This window comes from Leptidea sinapis, chromosome 1, assembly GCF_905404315.1.
Source record: "Leptidea sinapis chromosome 1, ilLepSina1.1, whole genome shotgun sequence".
NCBI lineage: Eukaryota > Metazoa > Arthropoda > Insecta > Lepidoptera > Pieridae > Leptidea > Leptidea sinapis.
Window position 1 is genome coordinate 30,304,176 of NC_066265.1, and position 23,298 is coordinate 30,327,473.

The 23,298-nt window shown below is 35.7% G+C and overlaps 2 protein-coding genes across 6 annotated transcripts in view; one reads left to right on the forward strand and one right to left on the reverse strand.

The window, feature by feature from the left end:
- The window catches only part of LOC126964668 (germinal-center associated nuclear protein), a 357,720-nt gene that overhangs the window by 45,481 nt on the left and 288,941 nt on the right, over window positions 1-23,298 (forward strand). The window lies entirely within an intron of this gene.
- On the reverse strand, window positions 181-22,453 carry LOC126964459 (transmembrane GTPase Marf). Of its 5 annotated transcripts, none has more exons than XM_050807588.1 (15): window positions 22,307-22,453; window positions 21,246-21,551; window positions 19,455-19,581; window positions 18,958-19,120; window positions 16,958-17,188; window positions 16,088-16,195; window positions 14,133-14,283; window positions 13,011-13,174; window positions 12,042-12,194; window positions 10,549-10,756; window positions 9,851-10,083; window positions 8,419-8,601; window positions 6,444-6,640; window positions 4,530-4,755; window positions 181-4,033 (listed from the first exon to the last, which is right to left on the reverse strand). In XM_050807588.1, exons 2-14 carry the CDS (start codon window positions 21,442-21,444, stop codon window positions 4,557-4,559), a joined length of 2,316 nt encoding a protein of 771 aa, XP_050663545.1. In that variant the 5' UTR covers window positions 21,445-21,551; window positions 22,307-22,453; the 3' UTR covers window positions 181-4,033; window positions 4,530-4,556. The 5 variants fall into 5 exon arrangements, with proteins under 5 accessions (XP_050663545.1, XP_050663554.1, XP_050663562.1 ...); XM_050807597.1 differs by having other exon boundaries at window positions 22,313-22,447; XM_050807605.1 differs by lacking the exon at window positions 22,307-22,453 and adding an exon at window positions 22,094-22,281 and having other exon boundaries at window positions 21,246-21,481.

Genomic DNA, 23,298 nt, shown 5'->3' on the forward strand with positions numbered 1-23,298 from the left:
GGGCAGCTCAAGTAGCTATCATTTACGTGTAACCAAGTGGATCTTTTGTATTATTACTCTTAATCTGTAACACATCGAGGTGCCATAATAATAAAAAATTGTGATCTTTGTAATTTGAACTTTTCTTTCGTGACGCACATGTAATGTGTCGCCAAATTGTAGGTAAATAAAACAATAGAACAGTATTTAACTTTTATTTAGTTGCTCATACAATATATAACATAATAATACATAAAATGAGGCGCCATTGCGATCAAGACGTAAATTTAACACTTCGCTAGACAGTTATGTTGTCTTGGTCGCAGCTAGCGCCCCGCGGGTGGTACCTAGCACCAAAACATATAGAAACGCGCGGATTACCACTTCGTTGGACACCAGCGGTCGAAGTTCCTGATAAATAAAGTCAATATTTCTGCAGTGAATACTGATCCAAGGAGAATTATTTTTAGATGACTGACCGTTGCGTTATATTGAGTATGCGTACTCTCGGTCACAACTTATGATTACAACGGTGTATCAATAATTCCTTCCGACAAATCATTAGCAGCCTAGCGAAACTCTAAGAAAAAAGCGATTGTATGAAACGTGCAATCATTGACAGATAGCCGAAATCCACTACATTTTAAGCAAATCTTCTTTTTCAAACTTAGATTATATTACGTCGCCATAATATTGTATTTTAAACTTATGTCAAATGACTGCACGTTTCATTTTAATTATATATATTGTTTGTTTTTTATTTGTATATATTTACCTATGGAGAGCTCGATCTGTTACCAAGGCAAGGAAGGCAGTTTTATAATACATAATATATTCTGTATAGTAGACATAGATACCTACTCTTTGTTTACAAAAGAGTACACAGAGACACTACATAAAAAAGAACAGTTTAAAAAAGTTAGGCAAGACTGTCCACTGCACAATTTTTTTGATGATAAGGGCTCAAAGACATGCGTGCAAATAATCTCATTATAATATTTAATAATACTATTTTGGAACATAATTGAAAAGAAATACATTTTTGAAATTCGTAAGATTATGCCTCGCCGCGGCGCTAGTGGGCACAGACCGTAAACCGCGCGTTTCCAAAACAATACACGGGAGTAAATCCTCTAACGTAATTACAATACATCATAACTCAACGACAAATAAACAACTTGATTCTGTACTAAAAAGCGGCATAAATAATAAAAAAAAAAACAACAACAATTTACTATACACTTGAATAAATAGTTATTAGTTTACAGTCGGGGTTTGAGCCCCATTCAATCTAGTTATTTACCGGGAGGTTATACAGGCAAGATGGAGCGCGCAATTATTGGACACGAATGTGATGCCATTAAAACTAAACTCATGTTGCAACCAACACTTTCGTGGGTTGTTATGAGACAAATGCTATACACATTAAGAATAAGATTTTATTCTAAATATAATAAACAAAGTTTCTATTCATATTATAGTCTCGATAAATTTGTTTTAGCCGTGAAATTATTTTTATGCGGTTTAAGAAATTGTGCTTAGACATTACTCGTGAGTTTGCGCTCTTCAATTTGCTTATATAAACTCCTCTATCTTAGTACATTATCTAACATTAGTAGTAACGTGAGTTCAGACACCACGACCAATTTCAACGGACCTAAACTGATCGAGCAAGAAATCTGAGTATTTATGTTGAACCAGAGGATATACAATGTAAATATAATATAAATCCAGTGTTTTGATATTTGTTCCCAGTGAACTCCTAAACTAATGAACGGATTTTAATCGGGATTACTTCATGGAGTACAGTTTAGTCCAACTTGAGATATAGGATAGTTTTTATTTTAAATTTGGGACCCATAATTATTTTTATTTGCAATATTTGTTTTGTATGGACATATTTACTATGAGAGAATTTATTGACGCACGGTTTGACAGTTTTGCTGTGAAACAATTTTTCATGATAACAGCAGGGAGCATATTTTACGAAATAATTCTTGATGCTATGAAATTTATTATTGACAAAACAGTATTTTATTTATTATGCACAGAACAACGTGTGTCGGGTCAGCTAGTGATAATTTATCATATAGCTTCTGACTTTATATTGCAGTGCATCATGGTAAATTCAAATACAGGGTAAGTCCGGATAATACTGTTGTTTTCGTGTCACACCACACTGTGGGAATAAAAGGAGGGTATTACCCTGTATCCGAACTTCCCTGATGTATCTTATTTTGAGTTATGTCTAATGCTATTCCGAAAAGCTGTTGAACAAACAAGCAGATAATTGGACGTAATTTCCAGAAAAACGTTCCAAACCACAATCATGTCGAAATTGAGTTAAGAACACAAAACTGGTCACGTGATGCATTTTAACGGACTGACAAAAAATGGCAGCCCTCCTGTCACTCTTTCAATGACATCATGATATAAAAGCCCAACCCACATGTATGGAATAAACTAATATTTATGATACTTCAAACACAAATTCCTTAAAATGTGATATTTGTAGCTTGGAACGTTTTTCAGGAACTACGTCCAATTGATCAGTACTCTGTTGCAGCACCAGAGAATTTATTGGTGGTCAGCCGTTAAGGTGGAAGCACGTATTTAATGAGTGTGTTAATTATAATGTGTAATAATAATAAATACAGGCCACAGAATTTTTGTTTTTATGTGGTGGCTCTGCTCGAGCTTTTGGCATGATGAACCTATAATGTAATTTGTATTAAAGTGTTTTGTGAATGTTAATTTTTACGCCAAATATCTCGTTTCGCTGCTCGAGCTTTTAGTACGTTGAAACTATAAAGTAATTGGTATTTGTCAATATTAATTTATACGAATGTGATGTTCTGATTCCTTTTTTTTCAATACAGTTGTTAAACAGCTTAAACTTTCAGAGGCTATAGCCATAATTCGAAAATTAAAATTTTCGCATAGGCATCTTTCATTTACGCGGTCGTTTAGTTAGTTCAGTTTTAAATAAATAGTCAGTTTAAAAAGTTTTGTAGCAAGGAGTTTTCATACATAAAATAAAATCGGATAAATTTTTATACAAAGAAAAAGTGAACAAGTCCGTACGTCTTAGCATTGAATTCTCAAAATTCTATTAAATGGTAGTTTATTATATTTAATTACTTATTTTCTGAAAGCATGTTGAAATAAACGGATTTAATTCTTGAATTTCTTTTTAGTATTTCCCACAACTAAATTGAAAAACGTCGTGTGATACACAGGTGTGTAGGTTATTGTAAATTCGTGACATTAGTAGCCTTCGGCTCGTTTGCAATAACCTACCTGCCACTCTTGTATCACAATGTACTATTTTAATACAGGTAATATAATATTTCCGTTTGTGAGTTATAAGTCGACGTCAACACTCTTTCTTCGCTACCGTAAGTACTGAATTTTCGCTAACAAATAAAATGTAATATACTTGGTCTCGATATCTGATACATTTATTGCTTCTACTCTAAATTTGAGACCGACTTCTATGCACAATGTTAGTTAATAACGGCCGTAGCATATCTCGGTATAACAATTAATCAGTTTCTAAATTCAATCTTAAGCGTTTCAAATTATATTGGGACAAAACGCTGCACACAATTTGATGTCATGGGATGTCAAAAATGTTACTAAAATTACAAGTCAAAATGTGTCAATTTGTGGGTAGTTACAAAATTATACACAAAATAAATTATACTTCATTGTGCAACAATTTGATTAGTAAGATATTGCACATTCTAATCAGTAAACTTTAAATATGCTAACAGTACTCTAAGCTACTTAAATTCAAACCACAATATTTTACTCCAAACGGTAACAATACATTGGAATTACCAATGTTTTTAACAAATATTTACTAAAAAGGCGTTTTCCATTAAAAATAATTATATTTCATTAGTGTACATACAAATTACCTCTTACACCGATCTCACTAGTCACTGAGTAACATCGCATTGGACAAGGCATGTCAACTAAAGAACGTTTCGCACGTGCGGCGTGCGCTGCAAACTTAACCTCTCTTCGCTTTATAATCACGAAATTCTTACTGAAACAAAATAATGGCTTAGTCACTATGTAAGTTAGATTAAGAAGGAAAAAGATATAGATACATAAAACACTCCAATTGGAAGTGTATTTTTAGTGTGATGCCACAACTGGACATAGATTGCTAGCTTTAATTAGGTCTGTCAGAGCTAACTAACGAAGTAAGAGCTTAGTCACTATGTAAGTTAGATTAAAAAAAAAACGATCTAGATACATAAAACACTCAAATTGGAAGTGTATTTTTAGTGTGATGCCACAACTGGACATAGACTGCTAGCTTTAATTAGGTCTGTCAGACCAAGGTTGCTAGCTTTAATTAGGTCTGTCAGACCTAGATTGCTAGCTTTTGTTAAGTCTGACAGACCAAACTAAAGCTAGCAATCTATGTCCAGCTAGCAACCTAGTCTAATGTCACGCATTGGTTCTCAGGCCAATGTCATATTCCTTGAGCGGAAGTTATAGAGTAGCACTAAAATTGTGTACAGCTAGCAACATACCCACAAACATAAATAATCTCCAGTAGGTTAATTGTTGAGGAAGGCGTCGTCGAACAGCTGGAGTTCGTGCGACAGATAGTTGGCCTTGTTACGCAGCTTCTTGGCGGAGGTGGAGGCCTGCTCCAGCCTCGTGATGGCCTCGCGGACCTCCGAAAGCTCAGAGTCCATTTCGGTGGTGGCCTCGTCGATCAGGCGGCACAGCCGGGCGAACATCGTTGACAGCTCCCTGCAAAAGATAACTATTATGTAGTGTCTTTTATCAAGTTGCAGGTTTGTCACACATGGGAAAATGTTGACATAGCTATCCTTCCTTCAATCAGTCAGTTTACCAGTGGGAGGCCCCTTTGCATAGGATGCCGGCTAGATTATGGGTACGGCACGCATTTCTGCCGTGAAGCAGTAATGTGTAAGCATTATTCTTTCGGTCTAAATGGCGCCGTTGCTAATGAAATTACTGGGCAAATGAGACTTAACATCTCATGTCTCAAGGTGACGAGCGCAATGGTAGTGCCGCCACTAAAAAAAAAAATCTATTTTAGCATATTTATGACTCGTATCGTTTTGTCATTGTTGTCATTGTCAGATCTGGACCACATGACAGCTTTCAAATAAAAAAAGAATTATCAGAATCGGTTCACCCAGTCGAAAGTTCTGAGGTAATAAAAAAACATAACGAAGTATTGAGAACGTCCCCCTTTTTTGAAGTCGGTTAAAAATCCTGACACAAATTAGTTGTTAATACTCACAACAAAATAAAACACTATGTGCGTAAATTAATGAAAGTGTATCAATGTAGTATGTGAAACCAGTTCCTGGGGACGCGCGGTCAAGTTTGTCTAGCGATTAGGAATACAATATTGATTAGCCGGCATCCTGTGCAAAAAAGCCTCTCAGTGATATAAAAAAAACTCTGGTGTCTAGTTTGGTAGCTTTTGGACACCACGGTGGCGCGACTGGTGCTTCCCATGTGGTCCCGTTGCAATTTGGTGCAGATCTGACAATGGCAACCATGAGAAAATGATAAAGGCCTTAAATTTGCCATAAATATGTGCGCAAAAAATTTACGAATAACTGTGAAAAAACGCCTTTCACTGATATAAAAAAAAACTCTGGTGTCTAGTTTGGTAGCTTTTGGACACCACGGTGGCGCGACTGGTGCTTCCCATGTGGTCCCGTTGCAATTTGGTGCAGATCTGACAATGGCAACCATGAGAAAATGATAAAGGCCTTAAATTTGCCATAAATATGTGCGCAACAAATTTACGAATAACTGTGAAAAAACGCCTCTCACTGATAAAAAAAAACTCTGGTGTCTAGTTTCGTAGCTTTTGGACATCATGGTGGCGCGACTGGTGCTTTCCATGTGGTCCCATTGCAATTTGGTCCAGATCTGACAATGGCGACCATGAGAAAAGGATAAAAATCTTAAATTTGCCATAAATATGTGCGCAAAAAATTTACGAATAACTGTGCAAAAAAGCCTCTCACTGATAAAAAAAACTCTGGTGTCTAGTTTGGTATCTTTTGGACACCACGGTGGCGCGACTGGTGCTTCCCGTGTGGTCCCATTGCAATTTGGTCCAGATCTGACAATGGCAACGATGAAAAAATGATAAAAATCCTAAATTTGCCATACGTGCGCAGCAAATTTACGAATAACTGTGCAAAAAAGCCTCTCACTGATAAAAAAAACTCTGGTGTCTAGTTTGGTAGCTTTTGGACACCACGGTGGCGCGACTGGTGCTTCCCGTGTGGTCCCATTGCAATTTGGTCCAGATCTGACAATGACAACCATGAGAAAATGATAAAAGTCTTAAATTTGATATGAATATTTGCGCAACAAATGGCGCGACTGGTTTCGCCACCGTGTGGTGTCCCGGTGAAATTTTGCCCTTTAGGGTTCGAGGTACTCACTGCTGCACTTGGTGGCTGCAGTTGGCGGAGGTGAGGTCCACAATGAGCCGCAGCTTCTTGCTGGCGTGCGCCACGTACTGCCGCTTGAACACGCGCTCCTGCGCCTTGGCCGTCCACGTGAGCCGCTCGTACGCGTACAGCGCGCCGTACACTGCGCCCGTCACCACCACCACTCGCCACCCCACCGTCTTCAGCAGCTGTCCGACAATTTTTATAACAACAGGTAGAGATCAATACAGGCTCATTAAAAATAACTCTAATATCTATATCTATACATATAAATAAAATTGGAGTGTCTGTTTGTAATATTGAAATTTTTTACTACATGTATATGAATATATATACGGTACTGTCTGTCTGTCTGTTTGTTCCGGCTAATCTCTGAAATACCTGGATCTATTTTAACGGTACTTTTATTTGCAGGTAGCCGATGTAATAAGGAGTAACTTAGGCTACGTTTTTTTAGAAAAACTCTTTTATTTTAGAAAAATAAAGTCATGTTGCAATGTCCAAGAAACAGTCTAATAATTTATATGGCAAAACAACGTTTGCCAGGGCAGCTAGTATAATATACATATATAATGATTATGGTCTTTGTTTGAGGCTCAATCACGGCTAAACAACTTATCGTATCGACATGAAACTACCACCATTCAATGCGAAATTTATCCTAGATAGGTTTATGGCTTACTTTCGAATTCTAACGTTCCTTCCTTTTAAAATTTGCCCAGCGAAGCGGGCGGGAAAGGCTAGTACATTATAAACTAAATATATTGAATAATCATGTAGAATTACACATTGAACGAGTCACAGGTAGTTTTCCGAAAATCTATTTCTACCGCAGCATTCAAACATCCTACACCTAACTAAAATATCGATCACCACCTGGATGTGTAATATTCCTCTACAGTAGAGGAATATTTTGTTCAATGAAGTTTCTTGCACTTACAAACCAGGCTGTAGAATGAGCTTTAGGGTGGGGTTTTAATTCACCATTTATATTATGCTTCTTTTATATTTCATAGTGGCATGATTGTTTTATATACAAATTACCTTTTCTCAATTATTAGTGGTGAGGTTTCTGTTTCTTATACAAGAAGTTTCAAATATTTTAAGAATGTATATTTAAGGTATTAGGTAGTAAGCACTGACACTATAATTTTTTTCATCAGGTTCACTGGACAAAGTAAATTATTGAGGTTCAAATATTTTTATTCTTATCAAAAGATAAGAAATATGTACCTGGAAACACCCATGTGAGGTTTTTTTCAGGTCAAACTGAGACAGGTGCGTATAAAAACAGAATATTCAGCTTTCTAAGTGGCTGGCATCAGTTCCTGTGAACCCACTTGTGTTCAAAGAGAGCACGGGCAGTGATCACTTATCATTATGCTCGTTTAAATGCTTTTTATGCTCACATAATCTTACTAGAAATAACAATAAATTATTAACACAGTTCAAATTTAATTTTCTATAATAATTTGCTTCAGTTGCAGACCCCGCGCGTTAAGATGGTGACCGGCGGTCATCTTAGTAGGATCTGCTCCAGAAAGACGCTTCAAACATCACCGTCAAAAGTACCGTTTGCAGACTGACGACTGGCTGCTGACGTCAAACAAACGCATGGGGTTTTAAAAAAAGAACATACGTTCTATAAGCGTTTTTATGTTTACATTATAATGAATATTGCTTCGTAAATAATATGTTAACAATATTGCTTTTGGATAATAATAAGTCAGGTTGCTTCTTCGAAATCTTTGTATCTTTTGGAAGAAGGAAGGCGAAAGAAAGCTAAGAAATGAAAGAGAAAAAGTGTGTGTGGTGTGGTAAGTGAAAGGGATGGGAGATCTTTCACTGGTTATCGTTCGCTTTATAAAGATTAGGCCTTTTGAGGCCAAATATTTTTCGTAGTTAGTCAGAATCGGACAGCGATAGAGTGCAACATGTGTTCTATACTGTTGTGAATGAGACTCACCAAACCAGAGAGCAGCAGTCCACCCATAGTGCCCTGCGAGGTGAGAGCCGACAGCGCGAACCTGGAGACCATGCCCCACTCCTCGGCGCTGAGCGGGCCCATGGCGCCTGCGCCCGCCGCGCCACCATTGCTGAGCCGCACCACGTCGGTGGTGGCAGCGGGGGGGCCCATCACAGCCGGGATCTGGAGCAAGCATGGGGAAACACATCAATCTTTGTATGGGGTGACGGCACTTGTCATATTACGGCTGGGGACCGAGCCTTGAGGAATCAAGCAGACCTAGGTTAACTCTCTCGCTCAAGATCGCCATAGCTTTAATTCATAATTAGAAGAATTTTTAATTTATTACAAACATAATACAATTATCTTTACAACACTAACAAAACTATGTCATGATAAATCGTATTGGTGTACAAATAATAAATTTTCGTACAATTTTTATCTAGATTGAATTATTAGCATGGCTCCAACTGTAAAAATTAGGGATAGTTTGGTGATTTTTTTTCGCACTGTCTTTAAAAAATAGAATTGAAAAAAAAAAAAAGATGAATTCTCGTCTCATCCTCTGTAGATATATAATTAATTTTTGTAAAAATTTAAGCTTGTATGGAAACCGTGAAGAAATAGTTTCGGATAGCAGCCTTAAGGTATTGTTAAAAATGAATGCGAACCGAACCTGAGTGCATGGAGAATGCGAACCGAAGCGGAGACGTCAAAACTACAATGTAGGCACAGCAAACACGTCACTCACGTCAAAGTTATGTAAATAAACACAACTGTCGCGTTGTCGCTGTCTGCGTCTGTTTGACGTCGTGCATTCAAATCCAGCTAAAACAACTATCTTTGGTTTGTCATGGCGTGACACGCCTTTCGGTTGCTTCCGATTTTCTATTGCTTCAAACTACACTTACTATACATAGTAAAATGAAAACGCTTCGCCACGCTTTCGGTTCGCTATCTATTCGACGATAGCTTTAAATATCGTTCTTCGCCTCGGTAGAATTAAATGTTTCTCAGCTTGACGTGTTTACAAGCGCTACCAACGTCACGAACTGTCATAAGACATTTGAGATTTTTGACATTAGTTGGCACTACAGTAGTGCCAACTAACAGTTGGTGGCATAATCACTGTGACGGTCGTGCTCTATACAAGCCAGAGCGCTCATTTCGAGAGAACCTTATACATTGTTAATTGTAAGGGGTAGCGCTGCCCAAATTGTATTAAGTTACAAGTGTAAAGTGTAAAATACAGATATTACAACTTAAGTGCGTTTAAATTACCAGCCCCTTCTACATGTTATACAAAAAAAAACTATAGTACAACAGTATATTTCTTATAGTTTTGGAAAAAAAGGAAATCTGTAAGGGTTCCGTTTTTTGCCTACGAAACCCTAATAAACCATAGGCCTTCTGCTATTCACATCTAACTTACCGGCGTGTAAGCTGGCGGATTCTTGAGCGCAATTTTATTGGTATTCTTTCCCTGGAACCTCTGTATGAGCGCCGTGATCCCGTAGGAGAATCTGAAGGTGAGGTCTTCGTGGAAGTCAGCGCACAGGTTGTCGCAGTTGAGCCGGTACAGCACCTCGAAGGGCTGCTGGTGGGGCATTATCACACTGGCGGCTGCCGCGCGCTTGTGGACCGGCAAGATGGTGTACATGCGGTCTGTTGGCAGATATGACATCAGTTATATAACTGTTGTTATATAGACATGGCAATAATTATATTTATTTATCTACAACCATGCTTTAAATCCTCTATTAAAGATTCTAAAACAGTTAGCTTACTGCCAACTGATTATTAAAGATCTTATTTAGTTACAAATTATGAATGAATGAATGAAAACTTTATTAATAACAAACACAAACCACACAGAATAATACAACTAAAAAAGACTTAGAGGTAAAAAAAAATTAAAAAACTTATAGCATAACAAAATACAAATGATAAAAAAAAACAAATGTATGCATAATATTATAGTGATTATCTTATTATTACTGTAATAATAGAATTTTAAACATTTTAATCGACCACACTGTACCGATGCTACAACTTGAATGCCTGTATTCGTGGTCAATGATTTGAATAAGCACATAAGGATATATGAGGACACCTGTTCTTTTTACAAACCTGCCATCTCTTTCTGAGCCTCATCCATCTCGTGTCCAATGTCAGCGGACAGTCGCTTCTTGAGCCGGGAGCCCAGACCGCTCTCGACGTGTCGATGTAGGGCCCGCTTGTACTGCTCCAACGCAGAACGTTCCGTGCGGAAGGGCGTGTCGTACTCGTCCACCAGAGCTGACAGACGGCGAATCTCTTGACTTAACGTCAGTGAAACCTGGAAATACGGATTGACTGTTATTCCAAAGAGTTAACTCCTATATTTTTAGACAATACAAAAATATAAGTTATGATTCGAATACTAATAATAATAATCGATCTATACCATAGCATGGCCGTGCTATGAAAGTAACAGGCTCAGAAACAAACATAACAATATTTACTAGCCCCTCTAGATTAAAAATAAGATTGTTCACGCCCCGTGCATGGACCGTTTTTGACGTCGTCAGACCGGTTTGGTGGGCATTATCTCAACCATTTCAGTACAAAAAACTTTTTAAGACCAAAATTAAAACGTCGAAAAAACGAAACTTTTTTAATTAAGTTTAATAACGCCTCATATAGTCATAGGATGAATACGCTGTCGTCGCACTGGTTTAAAATAAAATTATGCCATTTGTGGAAATAAATCCAAATTCACCACAGCCCGGCTAGGGCTTAATTGTCGTCACAATTAGATACGTCACACAAAACTCACGATAAGATGTTGACACAGATGGTCACAGATTAGTCAAACCACTCCCCTTCTACTACTCTAAACAAAACCAACAGTCTTATATTTTATGGAAATATTTTATAAATAAAAATTGTATGCATATATAATAAATGCAGCTTGATATAATAGATGAATATCTAAGTGATCCGATAGCCTGGGACTATATTTTATATATATAATATTGTATATTAACATTATCATTATAAAGAGCGCAAAAAAAAATGCTGGGAGAGTTTCTTGCACCGCTTCTTCTCTCTCACAGCACCAATTGTTTCCGAAACGGTAGTAGTATCTACTATATTAGAAATGACATCAAAAAGAATTCTAAAGGAATCAATTTTGAGAAAATTAATGCCTCTAACCGCGCTTTGGTGCGGTTCCTTCCCAAAAGCACACAGCCGGTCCGAGGTTCGAGTCTCCTTAGGAAACGCCCCGCGACTGTTGTTGCGTAGTCTTTGCGGCCTAAACGGCCCACGTCCTATGTCGTTATAAAAGCCATCAGGGCTAACAGCATACAGGTTTTTAGTCGGTATGGGGTGTCCGTCTGCGCGGACACTCGAGCCCGAAATATTACGCCCCGTTTCGTTGCGTAAATACATAATCGTATTTTCCTCCTCTCGAAGAAAAAAAAAGTTGGTCTGGTGATGCACCGCCATCTTAATGTAAGGTCAGATTCTAGAGCATTTCTAAAATTATGACCAAAAAGTATTGTTTGTATACTGACATCCTGACAAGTTCCAACACACGGGGTTATATAATTTAAACAACACAGTTATTCATTACTTACCTTATTTTCCACACTCTCCACCATCTTGCCGATCTTCTCCTTCATCTGCCGCGTGATGGAGGTCAGCTGTTCCTCGATCGCCGTCAGCTGTTCCTGAAGTATCCGCTGCTTTTCAACCTTTGAAGCTTTCATCTCGCAAGCGGTGTTGTATACCTATAATGGATATAGCAGACATTTAGAGTAATAAACTAGTTTTCACTCCTTTTGTAAATATTCCGTGTACTTATATATATTAAAAAGAATAAGGTTAAGTTGTAAATATTACTAAGTATATATAATAATTTGAGCAACTATATTTGTATACTAGCTGACCCAGCAAACGTTGTTTTGCCATATAAATTATTTTAATAGTTAGACCGTTTCTTGGACATAGCAACATTACTTTATTTTTTTAAATAAAAGAATTTTTCTTAAATAAACATAGCCTAAGTTACTCCTTATTACATCAGCTATCTGACAATAAAGTCCCGTCAAAATCGGTCCAGCCATTTCAGAAATTAGCCGGAACAAACAGACAGACAAAAATTGTAAAAAATGTTATTTTGTTGTAAGTACCGTATATATATTCATATACATGAAGTAAAAAACGGTTATTTCAATATTACAAACAGACACTCCAATTTTATTTACATGTATCTAACAGCATATTTTTTCATATTTGTTTCAGGTATAAAATAAGAAAATTAAACTTGTTTCAATCATTAGCACCGATCACTACCATTAAAAATAGAAAACAAATACTCTAAGCTAAGGTGGTCTACCTTAACGTGCCATAGGCTAACTTGTGGTATAAGTTCTACAGAAGCCACAGTAGGAAGAATAGAATGCAGGTTACTTCACATTAAAAGAAGATACCAGTTTCGGGAAATAACTTCAATTCCCATCAGAATCGTTTAAAACCCCAAGGAAGTTATCAGTTTTCGTTGATTTGCTGTAGTTGACAGACAGACATTAATATAATACACATACCTGCTCCAAGGCACTCATGACTTCCGCAGCGATGTTCTTGCCGCGTCGCGAGTGCTGCGCGAACTTCGTACGAACGGCCGATTGGCTGATGCACTCTTCGAACTTGCGCTCGAAGTCGACAAACTCGAAGTAACGTATCTGATGTCCGTCAGCAAGGATTGGTGCTGTGGGATATGTGCATTTTTATAAATATAGTGACATGATTAAAACTGTGGGAGGCTCCTTTGCACAGGATGCCTGCTATTATGGGTACCACAACGTTGCATATATCTGCCGTGAAGCAGTAATGTGTAAGCATTACTATTTTTCTTTCTGAAGGGCGCCGTAGCTAGTGAAGTTACTGGGAAAATTAGACTTACCATCTTATGTCTCAAGGTGACGAGCGCAATTGTAGTGCCGCTCAGAACTTTTGGGTTTTTCAAGAATCCTGAGTGGCACTGCATTGTAATGGGCAGAGCGTATCAATTACCATCAGCTGAATGTCCTGCTCGTGTCATCCCTTATTTTCATAAAAAAAATGAAACAAACAACCTAGTTCATACGATAATGTCCCAAAGTAAGTAAGTCAGTAGCACTATACCCGGAGACATCCACTCTCCACCGATGGCCGATTGGAACTGGCGTTTCCGTTGTACAGCGCATTCTTTATATGGCACTTAATGTCACATGTATAATGACACTGATTATTAATACAAATTTAATTCAGACTAGATGTCAAGACACTATATATATACCTTCCCCGCCATGGCCCCTGATGTGAATCAGGGGCCATGACAAGACTATCAAGTAAAAGAGAGTATAAATGAAATACTGAGATAGGGACACTGCCAGTATTGCTGTAAGTACTTCGGGATTGGGGCAAATGCAAAAACATAATAATATCTGATGCTCCAGGAGTTAGGTGTGATTGCCTTTTGGGGGTGTTGTCTTGATTAAATCAACACATTATTAGATTCAGTTAATGATCTTTATGTCGAAAGTTTGACTGTTGAAATATTAATTATATAAAAATATTCCAACATCAGTACTAACTGTGATTTGTTAAAAATATACTTAAGATGTTGCTATGATGACAAAAGTTTGTCTATGGTTCAAACTAATAGACTACGATAGAGTACTCACATGAAACAGGCTTCTCCCGCTCTCTCATTCTAGTGAGCAGTGCTTCCTTGGCTGAGATGAAGAATATCCTCTCTTCTGCCTCTTTTGGTGTGCACACTCTCAACTCTCGAGATAGGAAGTCCACACAACGATTCGCGTGTTGACTGCGCACCTGAAAAGTATACAGTGTCTAAGTAATAATAGTTGTGAAGCAAAGAAACAAATACAATGTGATCATCATCAGCTGATGCTGTGGAAAAGGCATGTCAGAATGTCTTGGGTTCTTTTCTTTGTACAGGCGGCAGCACTTTTAATGTGGAAAACGCTTGTTCATTAATTATTATGACTTTTATTCATTTTATATACTCTGGGAACTATATACAAATTGAAATATATTTATCAAAACTATTTTTAAAATAATATTCAAATAATACGAATAAATTATCATAACACTAGAAATAAGGGATTGCTTGTAACTAATTCTAGTAGGCTTCATAATATAATATAATAATAGCTTTAAGGGCAAATGTATACACTTCTGTAATAAAGTCCCAGCCACTGTTCAGGCATTATTTAAAATAAATTTAAATGTTTTATAAAAAAAATGGCTCTGTCGTAAATCCTATTACTCCACTGCTGAATATCTGAATGATCGGACAGTCTGGGACTAGATTGTGATTATTTTATAGCGATAGAAATGACTGTACAATATTGTATATTTTTATTGAAAAGAGCGCAAAAAAAGAATGCTGGGAGAGTTTCTTGCGCCGCTTCTTCTCTCTCAGAGCGCCATTTGTTTCCGAAGCGGTAGTAGTATCTAGTAGTTATTAGAAATGACATCAAAAAGAATTCTAAAGGAATCAATTTTGAGAAAATAAATGCCTTTATGCCTTTAATAATCTGTAGTTACGTCTACTCACGTAATTTTTAATGTTATTAATATTACTGATACAATTGTGAAACCCGACATGTTTCAGTATAACAGTAGTGTTGGTACTTAGACAACTCTATAACATATTTTACATGTTAATTGACGAAACATCAAGTACTATCAAGTTTAGTACCACAATCTAGGACTAATCTGGGTCAAAACGCAACTATTTCTAGGCTCTGTAGGTCATATAACTCACTGGCCAATCGCAGAACATTGATTTATTCATTCCGCTTGCTCAATATAAAAAGATAATACTTAATTAACACATGTGACTTAGTTTTCATATTTTATTTTAAACTAGCTGACCCGACAGACGTTGTTCTGCATATAATAAATAAAATAATGTTTTTATGTGAATTTGTCAATAATATATCATAACATCAAAAATCACTTCTTAAAATATGCACACTGCTGTCGTAATGAAATTGTTTCACAGCAGAACTGTCAAACCGTGCGTCAATAAATTCTCTCATAGAAATTATGTATGGACACATCAAAGGAAAAACAAATTTGTTGTTTTTATTTAATTTAGCAGCATTTTCCTATACCTATTAAACCTTCTCTGGACTTCCACAAATAATTCAAGACCTAATTTTGCCAAATCAGTCCAGCCGTTCTCGTTTTAGCGAGACTAACGAACAGAAATTCATTTTTATATATATAGATTATATATAACAATATTTTTAGATTTTAGTTTATAAATTGTTAGAACTACTGTCCTATAAGCGTAGTAAAAATTATGAATGCTGTGGTAGCTTATAAGTGAATTAACTCTTATCAATTTTATTATTATATAAAATATAAGAATGTAAAGAGTGTAATTTGTTAGTTGCCCAAATATATAATTAAATAAACATATTGGATTAGTAATAATAATATGTTAACATCTTAACTACAATGTTTCTTGCAAATAAAAATTTCATTTCATTTCACGCAAATGAAAAAACAATTATTTAAAATCAGCCAAATATCAACATAGTTATGAGGGCGGGTTGAAAACAGATTTTCTGTAGCGGTTAATTTGAAAATGACTTGAGCTCACCTGGTCCATATATTCGGGCTCCGATGCTGACGCATCCCATCTATTGTTCAGTATAAATATATTCGGTTGTGAAATCTTGGTTGATACTTTGTGAAAGAAATTTTTCTCCTGAAATATTTAAAAGATTTATCATTAATATAATGTTACTTATCATTTATATGAGTTTACTAACTGACTGTCAGACGTTGTTCTGTACATAATAATAAAAATATACTGTTTTTTATGAATTTTTCAATAACATTACATAACATTAAGAATTATTTCGTAAAATATACTCCCTGTTGCTATAATGAAATTGTTTCACAGCAGAACTGTAAAAAACCGTGTGTCAATAAATTCTCTCATCCGTTTAAATCCGTTCATTAGTTAAGGAGTCCATCGCAGACAAAACGTGACACGTAACCTAATATATAAAATTCTCGTGTCACGGTGTGCGGGACCGAACTCCTCCGAAACGGCTTGACCGATTCTCATGAAATTTTGAGTGCATATCGGGTAGGTCTGAGAATCAGACAACATCTATTTTTCATCCCCCTAAATGTTAAAGGTGGTCCGGTCCACACGTTATTTTTTTTTTATTATTTTGACTTTTTTTTAAAATTATGAGTCAGCATTAAAAAATACATACAACTTCAAATTTTCACCCATCTACGATCAACAGTTACTTTTGTATTGCGATTTTAATATCGGCAATACAACGTTTGCTGGGTCATCTAGTCTAATTATACAATTGTATTGCAAAGTGCTAAGTAACCTTCAAGCTAAGCATACTCCTCCGCTTCAAAGGTTGTCAACACATCTCAAAGACCAGACAAACTAAGTGTCGAAATCTGACCGCTTCTAACTTTTTATCAACAAGGACAAACTCACCGCTATCATAAGTGTAGACTCGGCATTGGCGACAAGTACAAAAACATCCGCGTCCAGACAGTATTTATCTATCCACTCGTCCAGGTTGGGTGTGACATCCACCCCGGGACTGTCCACAAGTACTACGTCATCTCGCAGCAAGGCGCACAGCTCTCTTGGCCAATACACGTGGACTAGAGAGCATTCCTGCAGCCTGGTCGCACACAAGGCATGACCCAGTTGGCTGACAGACTGAAAGATGGATTAAAATTCAAGTTATTCTATATGTGAATACTTCGCATGCAACTTAAACAATCTAAGAAAACGATAAAAGAATGGCGAATCATATTTGCATATCATAATCATAAATATAACAGTGGGAGGCTCCCTTGCATAGGATGCCGGCTAGATTATGGGTACCACAACGGCGCCTATTTCAGCCATGAAGCATTCACGTGTAAGCATTGTGTTTCGTTCTGAAGGGCGCTTGTGAAATAGCTGGGTTAATGAGACTTTACATCTTATGTCTCAAGGTGAAGACCGCAATTTTCAAGAATCCTGATCGGCACTGCATTGTATCAATTACCATCAGCTGAACGTCCTTACTGCCGTAGAAAAAAAAAAACAAGTTCGTTATTTTTTTCTATATTCTACGTTTCGTCAATAGCGGCAAACATCAGCTTTGAAATGGTGTTTGAATCATTTTTGATGAAGAATTAGGGAAGTTATTTACTTATATATGTAAAATGATAATTAATATGTTTGTATTTGGGCGGATCGTTTCCTTCCCTAAAATATGGTCGAGGAAGGTGATGGCTGGTCAACGCGTCATGCCTGTGGATTGCTGGATGATTCTGTTATCGAGCACCCTGCTTCATATTGTTAAGTCATCAGTGATATTTTTTTACCGACAGCAGAACATTGCTAGTGCCGGGCACTTCACCCAGTTTTAACCATTATATTGATAGTAAGATGGTCTATTTTCCATAAACTTATTAACCAATGTCCAAGAGAGATAAGATTTATACATAATCGATGCATGGGCAATAACCTCATATTAATATTCTTATAGTTTAAAATATTGTGTTCAGACAAAATAAAATCCTGTTGAGAAAATAATATAGAGATTTTTTCATAGCAAACTTAACTGAAATATCATAGTACAACTGACGCGGGAAGATATAAGCCAAACAATATAAATGAAGGCAATAAAAGATCTTATGTTCACCTGGGAACATCCACACATCTTTGCGTAAAAGTTTTTTTTATGAAAATAGGGAGGAGACGAGCAGGACGTTGAGTTGATGGTAATTTATACGCCCTGGCCATTAAAATGCAGTGCCGATCAGGATTTTTCAAAAACCCAAAAATTCTAAGTACTACAACTACGCTCTTCACCTTGAGACTTAAGATGTTGTCTCATTTGTCCAGTTATTTCATTAGCTACGTCGTCCTTCAGACCGAAACAAAATAATGTTTACACTACGGTGTACGGCAGAAATAGGCGCCGCTGTGGTACCCATAATCTAGCCCACATCCTGTGCAAAGATGCCTCCCACTGGTTAGACAATCAGCCAGTGATCCAGTAAGGGTCCCCTATACATTTTGGTGTTTGAAAAGAACATGCTGTATATAAATTTAATAATATTTAAAGTGGGTTCCAAGGGTTCAGAAACTGAGAGATCAGAGATTGATTGTACTCAACCAGATTTCTGCTTCCAGCGAAGTCAGAAGAAAAATACATGAAAATATAAAAATTGTATGAGTTGGAAAAACGAGAAAAAAGTGAACATTTTCCCCGAGTCAGTATTTTTGGCGTATTTTAATGAGATTGCTAAAACTAAAAACTACATTATGGGCAATTCCATGCTGAAATATACATCTTAAAAACGGCGTTAAATTAATAATTATGGGAATTTAACTACTTTTCTTATATGACAATCGACCGGATTCAAAAGCAAAATATTTTTAGTGGCGAAAACATAAAGCAATTTTTAATTAAAGCCCCAGATGATATTTACCTGAACACTTAATTTTTCCTCTGAGCCCTCAGTTCTCATAAAGGATTCATTAGTGTCCGATCCCTCCACCTGCAGAAAGCAGTTGGTTGTGTGACCAATTCCACTTGGCAATATTTTATCATGTAACATAGCATTTATCACTGTACTCTTGCCATTACTTGTCCTGTAAATTTAATTTGAGAGTATTAATGTTCATGAATTTTATAATTATTCATAATATTTTTTTAAGTAAAACTCAAAATCATCTACAAATATTTAAAGTTATAAAATACCTAGAAGCCATATTATTAGGACATAACTTATCCTTATTTCAGATAATCCAGACTCATATTTATGTTACATCTTGTATACATAAGAAATTGTTGAAATAATCTAAGTGTGTTACATTAAATATAAATAATTTTAGGTGAATGTTACATTTTATGTTTTGATAAGTATTAAATGAAAACTGTTAAAAACTCAATTCTTAAATATTTTAATTTTTGATGAATTCTTACCTTCCAAAGAATGCAACTTTCATGTGATCCCGCTTAAGAACTTCCCGAATGGCTTGGACTTTACTAACATAGGCCTCCACATTTGTGAGATCCTGAGCACTTGCAATACTACTGTCACCAGCAACCGCTGTTGACACATTTATTAAGTTATTTAAGCATTTATTATTAATAGTAATATTAATAATAAATCTATATATATATAAAAGAGAATGTATGTTCCCTAATAACTCCTAAACTATTCAACCGATCTCAATGAAATATATTCGTTGAAGCTCAAGGAAGGTTTACATATATAATATATATGGCAAAGCAACGTTTGCCAGGTCAGCTAGTACTAAATATTAGTATGCAACATTTTGAAATGATAAGTGCTAGCTGTACCTAAAACAAACGAAGTATGAACTCACTCACCATCAAGTAAACCATATGCCTGTTTTAGCCTAATCCATGCTATTTACTCTAAATATTATAAAGTAACTTGCCTAGGCCTTGTAATGTGTTAAGTTTTAAATTATATAAATGTAAATTAAATATCAAACGAAAAATACACAAGAGTTTTGCACTACCTGACTCATTGTGACTCATCACATCACGGTCTTGATAAATCATGATCTAAATCGCAATATTATGTGTTTTTACTTGCAAAACCCGTATGATGCAATTCAATAGAAGTATATTGGGATTCTTTTATCTTTATCTTTATGTTAAAGCAAATATTCGTATTCTGAACTTTTTCGGCTTTACAAATATGGTATAAAGTTTTAACTGATGATAAACAAAGAAAATGCAAAATGTTTACAGTATCTTGACAGCACTGTCAATACAATGATAATTTTGAAGTTTTCCTAATGACAAGCTGCAAATAAACACGGGAAACATTATATTATGTCCGAACAAACCATTCGTAAGCAAAATGTCTATTTGTAAACATTTTACATATTCTTGGTTTATGCTGTTATAACTTTATGCCAATTTTATTTGTAAGGCCGTCATAGTTTATGCTCAATTGACTTAATTCCATGTGTGTCTGACAAAATATTTTGTCTAGATTAAATATTACAAATAATTCTTATTTTCTAATCAAACACTTTTGGACCATTTAATATTAGATGACATCATTAAATAATATTGTAAACAATACACAGATAAACAAAAGAATAGTATGAGTTGGCCTTTATGATTTGCCATTCACTGAGGCCAGTCTTTAGTTGGTAAATAATGAATTTTTGTTGGTAAAACCATGGAATAGTAAAGACAAGTGCCTTTAAACTTCTATAGTATGGGAACAATGTCGCCAAAACTCACACATTTGCAAATGAAAATGTATCTGGATACACAGAAAACAATTATATAATTGTTACTGTGTAAGTCTTATTACAACTTGTGAATGTAGGCTATCAATTTGAATGTTCAAAATCGATTACGACAATTTTTCCACTAACAATGCAATTAGAGCGGAGCACTGAGCAAAAGTTCAGCTACTCAAAGAAATTTTTATAAAATGTTCAAATGGTAAATGTTGCTGCAATATAAATAACTCTGTTAAAGAATGAAGGGTCATTTATATATTAATCAGGCTATATTTTAAATATAAATAATATTGTAACAAAAATCAAAAAAATCATCTCATATCTCCTGAGATACACAATATGTGAGTTAACTTCTTTCAAGAAATCAAAAATTTCAAGAATTTATATAATATTAGATTCATAGTAACATTACTTCATTATATCTTTTTTTATGATAAAATTAGTTGCCATAAAATATATTTTTTAAATTTTATATACATACCGTGCATAAATGTAACTGCATCTTTGACATAATCGTCAATCTCTATAAATATATCATTAATCTTCTTCTTAGCCCTCACAAATATCTGTAGAGGTGAATCCACATTTGACATATTCACACGATGTGTTCCATTGTTCATTGTGATGTGAGGCCCGTCACCAGCCATCATCGATATTGTACGGTTAACATATGCAGCCATACGGGAAGGAAATAGTCACGGTTTTCGTTAGCTGTACCTTATGGCGGACAATGCCAGTGTTATATTATGATATCACTCCTACAGATAACATATACCATGCAGGGGGACTGCAACATAACAAAAATAAGCACAGTGAATTGTGATCGCGTGAAATGGTCAAGCAAGGATGAGAGCAAAGCAATACTTTGATTTCATAGAGTTTGTTGGTTTGGAGTTGCTCCTTCTGCCACACAATGGAATGCTAAGAAAAATGTCTCAAAAAGTATGAATGTTGGAGCAAAAAAGCACAATTAATCACTTAACATAAGATCTGTTCACTTGAACATAATAGAACTAATAATTGGAATATACACTTTTACAGAGTCTGACAAACATAATTTTCACAATCACCATCATTGCAGAAAAAGAACCATTACGACAGTACAAACTATTTCAATTCGGCTTAAAATCTAAATTGAACTTTACAGTACCCAAATCTTAATAATCATAGTTCTGATAGCTGCCTAGCTATTTTTAAAGGATCATAGTCGCGAGCATCTTAACTAGATATCCACACAATTAGGAATAATGAGCTAGACAAAATTTACTGTGGTAAAATGATTGAATAAGCTAAAAAACATAACTAAGCAGTATTAGCTAAGAAAGGCACCTTATCATCCCGTTGCATCATCGCCAGTAGTAAACATTCCTGATTTTCGGGAAGCATGAAACATTACCATTTATTTAGATATTTTCACCATAGGTAGGATGGATATCAGGTGAAACGTAAAACAACTGACAGCCGCAGAGTGCAGTCACAAATTGAACAGAGCCTAAACCTACATAAAATAATAGAATTAACAATCTATTATCTTGCGCTTACCTTTACCTTAAAATAACATATTTATCTATTTTTATTCTTCTCTATAAATTTATAACATTTAGTTAATAGCTGTGTGTATTTTTTTATATTACTTTAATAAAAATTTAATAATTTCGATTTCAATAACACAACATTTGAAGTTTGCTGTTTGACTTTGAAGTAAGTACCACAGATCACACTGGTCGGAGAAAGTACTAAGTAAATTCTTTGCTTTCGGTAGAAGGTATTCTGCATAGACTTAGAATATTAGCTGCAAGTTATCATCTAAAAATGCATTTATTTTGTGTTTGGGAACAAATAACTTGTACGCATTGAAGACCTTTCAGTTTTCATATCAATTCTTTCTAATGTTACGACTTCGTTTGCTTATAGCCTATGTTTCGACACTTATAGCCATTTCTTTATTGACATTATATGATAATATAAACAATTGTATTTCTATATCAGCAGCCCTCAACTTTTCTGTCACGTTTGACGTCGCTTTCACCAGTACCAGTGTAATGGTTTCTAAGATTTCACCTCTGCACCAGGGTCCATTGATCTTCTTTGCGCTCAACATTTCTCACAATCTCGGCTATATGTTGTTATTTACCTGTCGACGCAAAACCACCCGAACGTTGTGAGTTGTGACACCGTCGAGACTGGTGAATACTTCTCACTTATTGGTATCGTGGTAGAATGGTGTGAGTGGGGGAGAATATGTGAGGTACCATACAATGGCCCAGCGCTCATCCGATGATTTATCATTTTATAGTTGGCACTCGGTTCACTCTGAACCGATGCACAGGCTACTAATGATTATAAGGATTTTTTAATAAGGTATATTTTCAATTTAGATGAGAAATTCCTATTTGATAACTCTGTTATTATCTTTGGGATTTAATTATAGATTTTTATGCACATACAAAAACAGTATCTCTGAAATAATGTGGTTCTACAGCAAGGCATTTGTAGTTTCGTGGGGTCCCTGGATGGGAAAAGAGAAATGTTTT

Bases quoted from the DNA above. Each gene is read 5' to 3' on its own strand.
- LOC126964459 (XM_050807588.1), bottom strand. From the start codon at position 21,444: ATGGCTGCATATGTTAACCGTACAATATCGATGATGGCTGGTGACGGG. The intron at 17,189-18,957 runs GTAAATATCATC...TCCATCTTTCAG, and splicing joins AGGAAAAATTAAGTGTTCAG to TCTGTCAGCCAACTGGGTCA. The intron at 8,602-9,850 runs GTAAGTTAGATG...TGCTTGCTCCAG, and splicing joins ATCCGCCAGCTTACACGCCG to ATCCCGGCTGTGATGGGCCC.